This window comes from Thamnophis sirtalis, unplaced genomic scaffold (genome assembly GCF_051295495.1).
Source record: "Thamnophis sirtalis isolate CommonGarterSnake01/CBP01778 unplaced genomic scaffold, rThaSir2_p1.2 scaffold_3, whole genome shotgun sequence".
In the NCBI taxonomy this organism is placed as follows: Eukaryota; Metazoa; Chordata; class Lepidosauria; order Squamata; family Natricidae; genus Thamnophis; species Thamnophis sirtalis.
The window spans coordinates 50,202,750-50,218,224 of record NW_028261383.1 but is presented as its reverse complement, the minus strand read 5'-3'; the positions used below and the strand labels follow the sequence as shown (position 1 = coordinate 50,218,224).

The window sequence follows — 15,475 nt, the reverse complement described above, 5'->3', positions numbered from 1 at the left end:
GACAGTGAATATCAGGAAATTTTCTAATATTGAAGTCTAGACTATGTATACCTTAATTATTCTCTGTTCCACAAACATAGGGATGATTAATATTATAATTGACAGGTTAGCTGATCAGCTACAAAAATAACTTTCCATGGCAAGGTTAAAATGAATCTGGACATTCCAAAGTTATTAAGGCTTTTATCTGTTATCTATGAATGGATACACCTACTTTACCTTTTAATGTTGCATTCTTCTTGAGCCATAAACAAAGCCAAGCCAAAGCAGCTTAAACATATTCACCTCTGACAATGTGGACAACACAGCAAGAGATGCTTTAATTCATCCTTTCAATGTTTGCATGGGTGCTGTTGAAAAGGAAACTGACTTAGACATTTTAGAAGCTGCCAGCAGAAGAAAAGAAAAGGTTCCTCATCAACACCAGCCTTGTTGAATAAGGTTTAGCCCAACCATCATTATTGCACATCACAGGGATGTAGAAAGGTTCCAAAATCAAAGTTTGTCCATTAGAGATGCATTTATCTTTATAAGGATGCGAAGATCAGGGGAGGATGTTTATTTCACAAATAGTTTTCAGTGAAAGGAAAGCCATGTCCTTACTTGTCTTTTTTTTCTGGTTTTGTTGTCTCCCTTCACAGGTAAATGGAAAAGATTTGTCCAAGGCAACTCACGATCAAGCCGTAGAAGCCTTTAAAACAGCTAAAGATCCCATTGTAGTGCAAGTCCTGAGGAGAACGCCACGCACCAAGATCTTCAGTCCTTCTCATGAGTGTCTCTTGGTAGACATAGGCACGCAGACTGAGATCACCTTTGAACATATCATGGCTCTAACCAAAATGGGATCACCTACCCCACCAGTCCTGGATCCATATCTCTTACCTGAGGAGTAAGTACTATGTTCTGTAATACTGGGGTTTCAGCTAATGCTATGGGCGCTATTAGTCACCAAAAACAAGTTACTAAACACAGAAGGGCTCAATCCCATACATTGTTGTCCTCAGCAGCTGAAATGCTAATATCTCATACTATTCAGCCCCCTCTAACTGAACAATCTTGTATGTATGGGTAATATGTAAGCCAGGAATCATCTCACACCCCTAAAAGCAATTTCAGATTGCATCTGATGAAATTCAACAACATGATTTTCCATTCAAAACACACCATACAGACTGACCCAAAAGAGTGGAAAACATGAATTTATCTGTTAAACTATTTTACCCTTTAAATCTGCACTCTTCATAAACAAAAACCCTGAATCCTTATGACATCACACCCACTAGACATGTTAGTGCATTCCTCTTCAAATTTGGGATCCATTCATTTGGCTTACTAGATGGAAAGAAAGAATCACATTTCTTCATCTGCTTAAATCCTTCAGTTTGGCAATCCAGGTCAGCTATCTGGGTATCTAAACTCTAAACCACAGTCTGCCCAGTAGCAAGCCAACTAAAAAAATAATATATCATAGTCATGTCCATATTTGTATGGAACTTTAAGCCAGTGTCTCTGTGAGGACCTGTAAATGAGAGACAATCATTCTCTGAGTAAACAGTTCAGAATGTTCCAAGTGTAAAGTAATGACGGGTAGAAATGGGTGGAAATATTTCTGCCACTTTTCCAGTAAGCCAAAATAACTACAAAAACCATAGGAATGAATGTTGAATTACCAAGTAATACTTTTCTATTTGGACAAATTTGTTCTTGAAGATGTTCTTATTTCATATAAAGATTTTTAAAGAGCTATTTCTATGAAATCTTCAGGGAGAAACTATATAGAAGGATTTATAGTAAAATATTTATCCTTGAATGTGTGTGTGTGTGTGTGTGTGTTGTGTGTGTATGTATGTATATGTATATGTATATGTGTGTATAATGTGTGTGTGTATGTATGTATGTATGTATGTGTATATATATATATATATATAATCATATATATATATATATATATATATATATATATATATATATATATATATATATATATATATATATATATATATATATATATATATGATTACATTTTTATTAAAATAATTTTTATTCCAAATATTCATTTTTCACTGTAACACTCAATGAAATTAGGAATGGCCAATTAGGTTATCATTAGTAATTGAACTTTTAAATGAAAGCAAAATCACAGCAACTCAGAAATAGCAGTAGCAGCTTATAATTGAACCATCCAAATTAATTTAAAAGACTGAGTAATTAAAAGCCTCAAGAACATTTTCTTTGCTTGGCAATTGAAACTAGAGCAAAAGAAGGGCCAACTAACCTTTCACTGGGTGCAATTACTGAAAGAAACAACAGCAAAGATACATCCTTTGGGGGCAATGTCACAATGGAAACTGATCAATGGGAAAAACTATAGTGTTATCGGGTTCCCAGGATTACCTTCACACTATTAATTTGAAACCTCAATAATTCTACTACTGCAATAATTCTACTACTCACTACTACTTAACAATTTACCACTTCATGAGTAGGAAACATGCTGATTTTGTTGTTGTTAAAAACATGTTGCTAGCCAAAGCAGTATACTCACCTAGCTGTGTTTCCATAAACATAGCTAGTGTTTAATTACTACTAGCCCACAATGTGCAGAAACAATCTGGATGGCTACACAGTATTTCCTGCCATCTAGTGGTCATTTCTGTAGTCTAGATGTAGCAGGCCTAATGGCTTTGTGATATAAGTTAAAGAGTAAGTATAATTTATTTATAAAAATATTTCATTGCTGCTAAAGGTTTTATATGCATAAGTAAACAAAACTAAGGAAACCACCATCTATCTACTTGATAATTTTTAGCAGTTTTGTATTCACTGCTAAATAACCAGGTAAATGAACTCTACGTAAATCACTCATATTTTAGAACGGAGCTGGAGAACAATGGCCCTTTTAGGACGTGTGATTCCCAGAATTCCTGAGCCAGCTGTAAAATCCACAGGTTTTTCCCCATCTCTGTTTTAGAACAAGGAATATCTCTCATTGAATATTAATAACCCCCCTAGGAACGGGTGAAGTCAACTTACCTTCACTACCGGTTGGCAAATGTGAGTGCGCACTCCATCAGGACCTTCCCTGCATGCGCAGAGTGTCAAAAATGGGGTATGATGACATCCAGACGGGTGGGCGGAGCCTCCCACTGCCACTGCTACCAGGTCATCCGGATAGAACTAGCTGAATTGCACCACTGCCCCTAGGATACTTCATATAGTCTTCAACTCTAAATAAAAATGATACAAATCCCCCCTCCCCAAAAAATGTAAAGTGCTGCTTGTTTCCTGCCTTGTTCATGAGAGCTCCTACTAGGGAGGACCATAAAATAAATGGCAAGTGTACATCTGTCACGTAGAATTTAGGATAATCTGTCTACAAGGTTTCAGTTACTCATATTGGAAGCTTTGTCTTCTTTTATCTGCAAGATATAAAGACCCTCTGTATTTGATGCAGAAATATTCCAAAGTTATCTTAGGTGAAGTAGCCAAGGGAATGGGATGGAATGCTTGTTTGTACCCATTAAGTACCCAACACCATTATAAGCGTCATTAAATTATTTTTCATCCCAGTAGGGAATGAAAATTTAGATTTAAAATTGTTGGTTATCTCTCCTTTTTAGATCAGTACAGAGGTGGTATTCAGCAGGTTCTGGAGAACCGGTAGCGGAAATTTTGAGTAGTTTGGAGAACCAGTAAATACCACCTCTGGCTGGCCCTGTCCTCTTCTATTCTCTGCCTCCCGAGTCCCAGCTGATCGGGAGGAAATGGGGATTTTGCTGTAACCTTCCCCTGACACGCCCACCAACCCATGCCCACCAACCCATGCCACGCCCACAGAACCAGTAGTAAAAAAAATTGAATCCTACCACTGGATCAGAATTACTATTTTAACTTCTAAGATCTTATTTCTAATGCATAATTTTTAAGCATAAGTCATCCTGTGAGAAACAAGGAAAAAAATGTAAAAACAACAGATAATCAATCCCTGGATCCAAAGACTTGCTAAGTTTAGCTGGATTGTTTTATGATGATTTTAAATAAGAAAGAAATAATTATGTACTTCTTGCTTAGTCTCCCTTTTTTGTTCCCTTTGCTCCCTCTACCTCCAGAGTATACTACCAATAATTTCCTTTTCCTGTAGTTTGCAGATGATAAGAATGGTTGCTAAGGGCGGTTGCTAAGAAAATGTATTCTATACTTTCCCTTGATTTTTTCAATAGAAGCAGCCTTTATTTCTGCCTTTATTCAAATATAATCTAGAAACCGACACAACTATCTGTAAAATACAAATAAGGCACTATCATGTTGTCCTCTTGCTGGGTTCCTTTTGAGAAGTTAAAACAGTGGGTTACTGAAACAGTCTCCTAGATATGTGCACTCTCCCCTTTATTTGTTCCAATTCTTTAAACGTTATGGCAGGAAAATCTGTTTTCCACGTTTATGAAAGTTTTCTTCTTCTACTGCCAGAGATGAGGACTTTATTACCTCATTCCAAGTGGGATTTAGTATTTCTTGTTTTGTTTATTCTCTTGTTGATGAAAAGCGACCATGTCATGCTTTTCTTCACTTTACATACCTGTGCAGATTTTCAGATAGCTCACATCATGGTCTCTCTAGCAACCTTGTTTTGTGAATTGTTTATTTACAGGTGAAACTCAAAAAATTAGAATATCGTGCAAAAGTTCATTTATTTCAGTAATGCAACTTAAAAGGTGAAACTAATACATGAGATAAGACTCATTACATGCAAACTAAGATAGTTCAAGCTATGATTTGTCATAATTGTAATGATTATGGCATACAGCTCATGAAAACCCCAAATCCATCATCTCAGAAAATTAGAATATTACATGCAATCAATAAAACAAGGATTGTACATAGAACAATATCGGACAGCTGCTTCATTAAGTCCAGGGTCTATCATATACGAGGAGATTTTGGAGCACTTCATGCTTCCTTCCACAGACGAGCTTTATGGGGATGCTGACTTCATTTTCCAGCAGGACTTGGTACCTGCCCACACTGCCAAAAGCACCAAAACCTGGTTCAATGACCGTGGGATTACTGTGCTTGATTGGCCAGCAAACCTGCCTGACTTGAACCCCATAGAGAATCTACGGGACATTGCCAAGAGAAAGATGAGGGACATGAGACCAAACAATGCAGAAGAGCTGCATTGAAGCATCCTGGTCTTCCATAAGCCCTCAGTGATGCCACAGGCTGATAGCTTCCATGCCACGCTGCATTGAGGCAGTAATTGCTGCAAAAGGGGCCCAAACCAAGTACTGAGTACATATGCATGCTTATACTTTTCAGAAGTCTGATATTGTTCTGTGTACAATCCTTGTTTTATTGATTGCATGTAATATTCTAATTTTCTGAGATGGTGGATTTGGGGTTTTCATGAGTTGTATGCCATAATCATCACAATTATGACAAATCACGGCTTGAACTATCTTGCTTTGTATGTAATGAGTCTTATCTCATATGTTAGTTTCACCTTTTAAATTGCATTACTTAAATAAATGAACTTTTGCACGATTTTCTAATTTTTTGAGTTTCACCTGTATTTATTTCATCAAGCATGAATTAGATAACAGATAGGAGTATAAACATGATTATGAGTACATGAAATGAATATGAATGCAAGGGAATGTTAGGACAGGGACAGTAAGGTGCACGCTGGTGCACTTATACACGCCCCTTAAAGACCTCTTAGGAATGGGGTGAGGTCGACAGTAGACAGTGAAGTTAAAGTTTTTGGGGTTTGGGAAATTGGGGAATTGGAAATCATTCCTTCATGATTTTCTTCCTTGGGTGAGTTTAGGAAGGCTGGAATATTATTTATTTATTTATTTAGAAATTTTATATAGCCATCTACTTGCTTACAGTGACTCTTACAGGCAATAAAACATAATTAAAGAGAGAAAACTTTTCTGCAATCTTCCAATATCACCACAAGCATAATAATTCTTCCAAGCGTTTTCTTCTTCTTTTGAAAAAAATAATAATTCAAAGTCTTTTTAAATCAAACTAAAGGATAGGTAGAAGTGACCACCTTTTTTTTCTTATAGTTTCAGATCAGTTACCCACTTTCCCCTAATGATCTTTTCAATGGAAGGTTAGCCTGCTGCTGAACAGTCAACACACAATTTCCCATTGATTCTTCAAAAAAAAACAATAGCTATGCGAAGACACAAATTGGCATACTGCATCTTACAGTCCAAACCTCTCAGGACCAATGCACAGATGGAAAAGAAGGAGAGAGAAAATCCATCATCTTCAGTGACATCATTAATCACCAGCTTTTACCTCTCTATTTTTGGCAGCTTTTTTATTTTTTTTAAAAAGGGGGGGGACTGTGTCTCTAATCATCCAAGTTTGCCTCCTCTGCAATACAATAGATCTATTCCCTTCTGATAGCAGTCTCATGCATGTTCCTCTTTTCTCCCATCTTATCATTCATGCAATATCTTTTCCCAAGCTTTACCTCCCCTGAAGTTACATATATCTTGCCTGACTGTGAATTGTCACTGTTACTGGTAGTCTGTTCAAGTCCCTTGTGGAATAAATGCTATTCTATCAAGTGGCAGCAAGCCACACCTAGAGGGGGCCATTATAATATGATGCTGTTGCATTATATTAGGCAGGGCGGCTTTTATATTTGGTTGCTTTTTAGGGGGTGGGTCATTGTTTAATGTGCTAACAACCTCAGCACCATTGATCACAGGCAATGCATCAGTCTGGATGCATGCCTGACATATTAGTGATGATCTGTCATGTGACTGGAGGAGGATTAATATGCTAATTAGAAGCAGGAGAGATAACCTAAACTGTGCTTTATTTTCCCAGGCATTCATCAGGGCATGAATACTATGACCCCAATGTTTACATGGGAGGCATTCATCAAGACATGGACAGAGAGGACCTAGAATTAGAGGTATGAGTAATAACTTGAAGCAGTCATTTAGTATACAAATGTTTTAATATATTTTCACGTGCCGCCACCACCACTACTGCTGCAATCAAATTAGGCATTACATTATTCCAGCTTATTGGAAATATGCTTCTAAATAATCTATTTTGTTCAGCAGTTTGCAGTACAAAGAATAGGAAATTAGCGTTCATTTGCTTTGATATTCAGTTAATTAAATATTGCATAATTAAAGGATAAGAAGCCATGTTTTCAGCTGGTTTACAAGCACAGATTTTCCACTATGTATTATTTCACATAGGAAAAGACTGGTAATAAAATTTGAAAGCTGGAGCATTCATTTATAATGTTTCTGTGCATATACGGATTTTTCACTTGGAAATGTATTAGCCCTCATCATTTTTGTAGGAAATGAAGAAAGTAAGGAAGTTGACCTTGGAAATATGCAAGGGCTATTACCTAAGCAAGGGGGGTTGAAATATTTTTAAGCTGTGGGAAAAGATAATCTTCTGAAGTGGTTCAGTGTCAACTAGTCTAGAGAAGAAGTACATCCAAAAATACTAGCTCTAACTTTATTGTAAGGTTACATTAACAGAAACTTGAAAACCTAAAAGTACAAGTTTACCTCCTCTCCTTTACAGTCCAAGAAACTATGGAGGCTGCTCCTGCTTCTGCAGGTTACACTGCCTCTTATCTAATCATTGTTTAGTCTGTGGATCTTCCTTTCTATCTACCAGTATCATGCCCAGGGTTTGAGTGCCCATTGCACTCAAACACCCTGATTCACTTCAGTTTATTGGGAGACAAGAAGTAAAGTACAATCAGTCAGACTTGCAAGATCCTATTATTATAGTAAAGGCAAAGGTTCCCCTCGCACATATGTGCTGGTCGTTCCTGAATCTAGGGGGTGGTGCTCATCTCTGTTTCTAAGCCAAAGAGCCATTGCTATCCGAAGACGTCTCCATGGTCATGTGGCCGGCATGACTAGACATCAAAGGGGCATGGAACGTTATTACCTTCCCAACAAAGGTGGTTCCCATTTTTTCTACTTGCATTTAAATGCTTTCGAACTGACAGAAGCTGGGACAAGTAATAGGAGCTCACTCTGTTACGTGGCGCTAGGGATTCGAACCGCCAAACTGCTGATCTTTTTGATCAACAAGCTCAGCGTCTTAGCCACTGAGCCACCACGTCTACTATTATTATAACCAATCTCAATGAAAGTAATTCTAGCTTTACTGTACAGTTCATTTCTGGTCTGATCTATTTAATGCTGTTGAAATGGGCATGGAAAATGATAATGTAAATTCAGTGATGTTGAGTATTATTGTGGGAGTTGCCCCAAACTGGTAGTCATGTTTTAATTGGTTGTTCCCCATTAGTCAAGCAAGAAAGGAATGCAAGGGAAACTCACCTCAGAAAATCCTGAAGTACATACATAGCTTCCTCTTTCAAGGAGGTGATATGAAAATCACATCAGAAAAAATACTACCTTGCTCCAAATTGGCAAAATCAGAGATCCTCTTTATCAGTTGAGAATTCCTGGAGGCTTGGCAGTCAGATGAACTAACCCTACATAAATAACATCTACATAACATGTTAAAAAAAGACTAATTAAAAAACTCAAAAGGAAACAAAGAAACACCTCTTCAGCAGCAATCAACACCCATATGAGCAGAGATTAATACCAAGATCAGCACTAAACCATCAATCAAGAAGTAAACAATACCCCAATTAAGGAACTACCAATGCAAACACACAAGCTGACCCACAGCCTAATCAAGGAACCATCAAGAACACTCCCACCCACTCCCACTCCACTCTGCTTGGACTTCTGCAACAAAACCACCAAGCTTGGAGAATATCAAGGACTCCACAGTTGAACCTTGAGCTACAAATATTTTCTTCTATTGGTGCCAGAATATTTTGCCAAGAGCTCCAGCTATACTTCCTATTTCCAGATCTAGCAACTGTGCAATTCATTGCTATTGCCACTATACAGCTGCGGAACAAGTTAAATAAGCAGCTGTTTTCACGAATGACCCTTTGTCTAATGCATATTACTTAGTTTAATTCAATTCATAGCATTTTACTTCAGGAAAGTTCTTAAGTTTCTATTTTTTTAAGCCCTCTAATGTGGCCAACTAAATATCATGGATGGGTTTGCTGATTAAAGGGAGTTTCTCATTTAAAGAGAATCTTTCTAAGCCCAGGAGACCAAGATCAATGGAAAGAGTCAGAGTGTTAAAAATGCTCAGGCAGTTCTAACCACATTGTTTGCTTATTGACTAATTTGTCTCAAATAGACCACTGGGCCACTTGCTTCATCGACTTAGCCAGGAATGTTGAAAAGAATGTAAAATATCAAACCAAACCACCTGGGTTCATTGCTCCATAAAACACCCTCTGACGTCCAGTCCATCATCTGGGCTTTTATGGCCTTCCTAATTCACAATTAATGACTTAACAGATATTGTCAACAAGTCCCTTGTGTAAATGACTATCGCTCCTGCTAGAATGCAGTGAAATGCACTAGAATCGCCTACCAATCTGTACAAGCTGATAGCAGTCACAAGTATTGAGTAACTGCCAAGAACTGTCCATTAAAGACAACAGCAGCAAACGCAGCTCTGGGTTGAAAACTGAAGTCTAAAGTTGCTGGGAATTCAGTATGATATTCTATCACTGGTCTCAAAAAGTAAAACTTAATCTTAAAAAAAAAAGCAGGCACAAAAAACACCATGGCAATATGTATCGAGATCTCTTATTTTCAAACTTCAAAATGGCCAAAGTCAGAAAAAATATAAACAGTAGTGCTTTTTTCTATGAAATGTAGCATGACTACAAGTTAGTTGGGAAGTATTAAAATACATGGCCGCTTATGATGGATTTGGGGAAACAAAGGGCAGTAAGTAATGCTTAAGGATTGTTTTCAGTCACTTTTTGATAACTTACTAAAAGATACCATGATAGCAAATAGCAGCTAAACAAGGCTTGATTCTGCTTTACTGGAAGTAAACCCTAGAACATGTATTTTTAGCTTCATGTATAGAATATGATTCATTTAAAAACCCAGGACTGGAGAAAAATATATAAGTGTAGTAAAAGTGCATGTATGAATGGGGGCAAATGTTCCAAAATAATATTGCAGGATCCAATTGGGTCAAGCAACAGGACCTGAGGTTTAGTCTTCCAAGCTTTTGTATTCATGCTGAAACCCATCATCAGAGAACGTCTCATCAGAAGTCATCATTACCAAATCTTGGGCAATATTGCTCTGAAGTATCTTTTCTGTGAGATCTATTCCCTACCAATACATCTCAGATGGTAACCCTCGTTTCCATTCAAAAAGAGCTGGGTGCTCCTGGATGTTTTAATATTGCATTTTATATTAGTTTTTAAGGGCATATCAAAAGCTTCTGAAATTACTTAGAGAAATACGATTCAGACAATAAAGGACTGGCTTTGTGGGACTCTAGACTCACAAGGAGTTAGATAATTAAGCTCCCATCTATTATCTGCATCCCAAATCCCACCTGATCAGGAGGAAATGGGGATTTTGCAGTATCCTTCCCCTGCCATGCCCACCAAGCTATGCCCACCAAGCCACGCCCACAGAACAGGTAGTAAAAATATTTGAATCCCACCACTGCCTCACACCCAAGCCATAACATGGCTGGATCACCAGAATGTCTGAACGAAGAAAAGGAAAAGCCTTTGAATTGTGATATAGATAAAATTCTTCAGGATATGTTGGATTACGAGAACAAATTGCTCAATACTAGCTAAAACAAGGCTGCTCACTGGAAATACTAACAATAAAGCTAAAACTTACTTATTTTACACACATAATATAAAGGCAGGAGTCAATAAAAAACCCTGATGCTTGAAAAAAAAGTCAAAGGCAATCATAAAAGAAACTGACAGAAGACAAGGCCTTTAGATACTATTGCTGATGACACAAGCATAAGGTCAGAGGAACACAAAGAATCAGCTACTGACAGGAGTTATTCTTAAGTATTGCCATCCATGCTTTCCTTACTGCCATTTGTATCTTCAGCTCCTGCTACAATTTTTGGTTATTATAAGCAAGATTCAAAATATTAACTAAGAGCAGAGGGTCAGGGAGATATTTGGTAATCTGGATCTCATCTGTGAGTAACTTGATTAAGAGTGCCTAATTGTATCCAACTAAGATTTCTTTTAGTGAAAACTAGACATTATATATTTATTACTTCAATTGTGTTGTTGTGGCCAAACATAGTATAATACTCACTCCCAAGGCTGTAGAACCTTGGGTCTTAGGATGAGAGTTTGTTCAGAGGTATTAAATATCCTGGGTAAAGAGCATTTTCAAACTTCCACCATAACTCTCATTCCCCAGAAGGATTACAATGCTTTTCACCCTCATCAGTCCCTCCCAATGGCCTTCCACCCCCATCCCAAAAGCTCTTCACTACCACAGTACAGAACTATATTCAAAACCACAATTTACTAGATTATTTTGAGAGAATACAGCCCCTGAGATAATCCATTCATTTTAGCAGCCTCTTCTGTAAATATGCCACATTGAGTCTCCCCCCACTGCCCTTCAAATTCCCATAGGAGAAAGAAGGGCACTGAGAACCCCTGATGCCCACTCCTGTATCTCACCCAGGTTATAAATCATCAGGCCAGGTATCAAACCCAAAGATGCGCAGAATGTTCACATAGAAAGAAACTCCAAGAGTTGCATAGATTTATTCCATCCAAGCCCATGTCCCAGATTATATCCTTATTCCAAATGGTGTAAAAATGTCCAACTGTTGGGAATCTCATACATCAAGTCCACCCCTAGATCAATTCAATACTTCAGAGAGTTTTCACAGATAAGGAATTTGCAACTCAGAACCAATCCATTGACATTATCTATCCTATCTACTTACTAACATAGCTAATTTGGATTTATATGCTGCTCAAATCCATGAAGATTCAAAATTGTTCTCTCTAGTAACAGGATTAAAACAGTGTATCCAAATAATAATAGTAATCCACCATCAAACATCAACATATGCCTATCCCAGGTCCTTGTGAGGGATTCGATAGGCGGATAAAAATGCCAAATCCAGTCTGAACATCTGGCTGACTCTGTGATTAATCACAAAAACAACAATAATAATATGAAACAAATTATAGTTGCAATACTTTTTTGCCAAAAGATTGTCATTCCAAGCCTAGACCTTGATACATTTCCATAAGGTTATAAGAGAAGGAACTAGTCAAATATCAATTAATTGAATCAACTAAATATAAATGCACATTTAAATATATTGGGCGATGTAATGTTTTTTTACTGAACTAATTGTGGGTGGTTCTTACCCAAGTTTATTTCATATAAATACTGTGGCAATTAGACCCATTATGACCTGTTATGTGCCTGTTCAGGATATCAGTCTGTGAGCTAGTAGCAATGTTACAGGATTAATTTCATGGAACTGACTACATAGGTACTGTATTTGCTGCACATCTAACAGCTTCACAGAGTTGTTTTCTAAAGCCAGGAATGTGCCCCCTGGGAATATAGATGAGTTCATCTGTTTAGATTAACACTTCCAGGCATATCTATCCATTATCATGCATGCTTTAAATTTTTGCTACAGAAAACACCACTATAAGCCCAGCAAGGATATTCTTTTTTTAATTGTGAGGGTTTTTATTAAAAGACTTCTTAATAACAAAAGATGCTTACAAATGAAGGGAATCTTCTAAGCTCAATACCTTAAAACCTCCAGAGAGCACTTCATTTCCAATAAAAAGTGATCCTTTGTGTCATTTTCAAAAGAACAACTCTGTTTTATAAAGTTTAAAACTGGCCTTAGCAAGGATTGTCTGAAATAACATTCAAAAAATTTCTGAGGACAAATTTCCCTTTGTGCAGACAGATGTTCATTCATTATTATCTTTTATTTTGGAATTTTACTGTTATGGGCATCTATAGGCATAATAATTTATAAGACATTACTATATCCTTGTCTAACAATCTGTAGTGTTTGTACATCATCAAGATTCATGCCATTAGCTTTCCTTATGCAATTGTTTTTCAAATTCAGGATTTTATATTGGTATATTGTTGGTTGTATAAGAATTATATAACACAAGAATAATCTATGTCTCAAACGTATGTCAATGGTCATTCCTGGCTCTTAAAATGTGCATTTTCTTTAGAAAATACCAAAAAACCCTCCCAAAAAACATATTCCTGTTAGTGTACATTTTCCAGTCATTCCACTGAGCCTACAAAAGTTTCTATTATAGTCTAAAAATGCAGTCTAGGAAGCTGTTTTACACAGTGCCATGCCATTAATCTATGCTATTCTTTCTTGAATATATTTTTTATAGATATTAGACTATCAATCCCTTTATTCTTAGCTAGGAACATTTCATACAAAAGTCTTTTCTAGACTTTTTAGTGTGCAAAGGAGGATTTCTGGCTCAGAGCTAAATTCTTTATGTCAAAATATGCAATAGAATAAATCCTCCACTTTGTCATATCAAATTGTTTTGTTCGCTTGATGGACGGTAACCATATGGCTCCATTAAAGGAATGAGATTTACCCTTTTTTATCCTTGCTGCAGAGTTTGGGGAAGGGGGGGGGGAAGCCGAATATGATTTACTTCACCCACCCCTTACTCCTCTGGATATTTATTTAATTCACTATCTGTATGGCTGCCAAATGTATGAATTGTAATACAGGGTAGCTAACAAGGATTAAAAGCATAGAACAGAAATAAAGAATAAATATAAAAACCCACAAAACCACAATGTAATACGACAGAGCTTAAACTGCAATCATATCTGCATTCCAAAAGTCATTATAAGTGGGTCCTTGAAAACCAGTTTTTAATTTTATTTTATTTCATTTTTACTCTATGGGCTTGATTTCAGGAAAAAACGGAAAATCGAGATGGTGTTTTGCTTAAAAGAAAGAGAATAACTTGCTGTACATTAGTAGCATTGATAACCATCAACTCTTGAAGGTTTATGATTAGATTATAACTTTTCCAAAATGCAAACAACTAGGAAACAGCTGTTATTCTTTCTCTATATACCAAATTATCATATTTAGAGTAGCATCAAATTCCAGTTATTTCTGCTTCTAACTAGAGCTGAAGCAATTGTACTCAAGGGTAAATCTGCATATAATTATTCATAAAAATCCAGATAATAAACACCTGTTCAGAATTTGTCCTGAAGGTGTTTTTTTTCCTTGTCTAAGCTCTTTTTGTCCAAGCACCATTTCTTCAGATACCTTTTAAAATTTAATTTTGATGATTTACCCCCAGCATCGACAATCAAAAGTGCACAGTAGGGAATGAGGAAGTGATGTGGGGTGAACTTACCTCATACAGAAAAAGAACAAGTGATCAGTTGAGATACAGGAGTATGAAAATATTCAAACCATTAACATCTGAAATATGAAACTTGGTCTCAGGCCTAAAACACATTCCCTAAATTAATTTACATTAGTGTGATCATCAGTGTGAATGTGATATTCCAGATAACATAAATAGAGCAAACCAAAGAACTGACAATTAAGTTTTTTAATGATAGCCCTGTGTGTTTCTGAATCTTTGCCTCTACCAAGCAATTGCTAGTTTTTATAGGAGTCCCATGTATATTACATAGACTCCCTTTCCCATTTCTTTCCGTGGAAAGAGCCTTTCCTAAACTTGATCTTACAGTGTTTGGATAGAAGCCCAGAGTCATTCTGAGAGCTGCATGCATGCTTCCACCTCTGCATGTAGCTTTTGTTCCCTCTTTGTCAATTTTTAACCTGATAGGTTAAACTTAGGAGAAAATGAACATTTCAGAAATATCATATGTACTTCATATATTTTCTCCCATCCAGAATGCTCGCACCAGGATTTCTGCATAAATCACATTGTACATATCTTAGCTGTACATTCCATTCTTGAGTACAGCTTTCCTCAATCTTTTTCCTTCGGAGAAATCCTTGAAATAATTTCCAGATCTTGGGAAATCTCTGCATAAACATTACAAACATTTTGCACAATTTATGTTTACCTTGTGTTTCCAAGTTTTACAATGTTTATAACATCAGAAAAGTGGCAGACTCGCACTGAGTTGTGGCACATAAAAATTCACACCGCTGTGAATACTAGCCTTGCATGGCTAGTACTCAAACAAAATATGTTTTGTTTTTCCTAATCATGACATAACAACATATCATGGAACACTTGTTGAGAAAGGCTACTATGCTATATCACAGTACATAATGCACAGTGAATAAACATAATGTAGAGTCCTTGGAACTCTCTGAATGGGTCTAGAAGAACTTGCCATGGCCAATTCGCCACAGCCAACTAGCCACGGCCAACTCATCACTGCTTATTCACCACAGGAAAAGAGTTACCTTAAAATCAAAGAAATGGTGGAATGAAATCATTAAAGAAAGGACGCCAAAGGAGAAACAAAATCAAATCTGAATGACAAAAATTAATGTTTTAATTATTTTAAATAATTAAATTGAATTATTGAAT

At 36.7% G+C, this 15,475-nt stretch overlaps 1 protein-coding gene across 2 annotated transcripts in view; it reads left to right on the top strand.

The window, feature by feature from the left end:
• The window catches only part of PDZRN3 (PDZ domain containing ring finger 3), a 215,967-nt gene that overhangs the window by 183,259 nt on the left and 17,233 nt on the right, over window positions 1–15,475 (top strand). For both annotated transcript variants that reach the window (XM_014064767.2, XM_087708889.1), the window contains 2 exons: window positions 642–889; window positions 6,853–6,940. In XM_014064767.2, coding sequence (XP_013920242.2) covers window positions 642–889; window positions 6,853–6,940 — 336 coding nt within the window. The remainder of the gene's footprint in view (window positions 1–641; window positions 890–6,852; window positions 6,941–15,475) is intronic.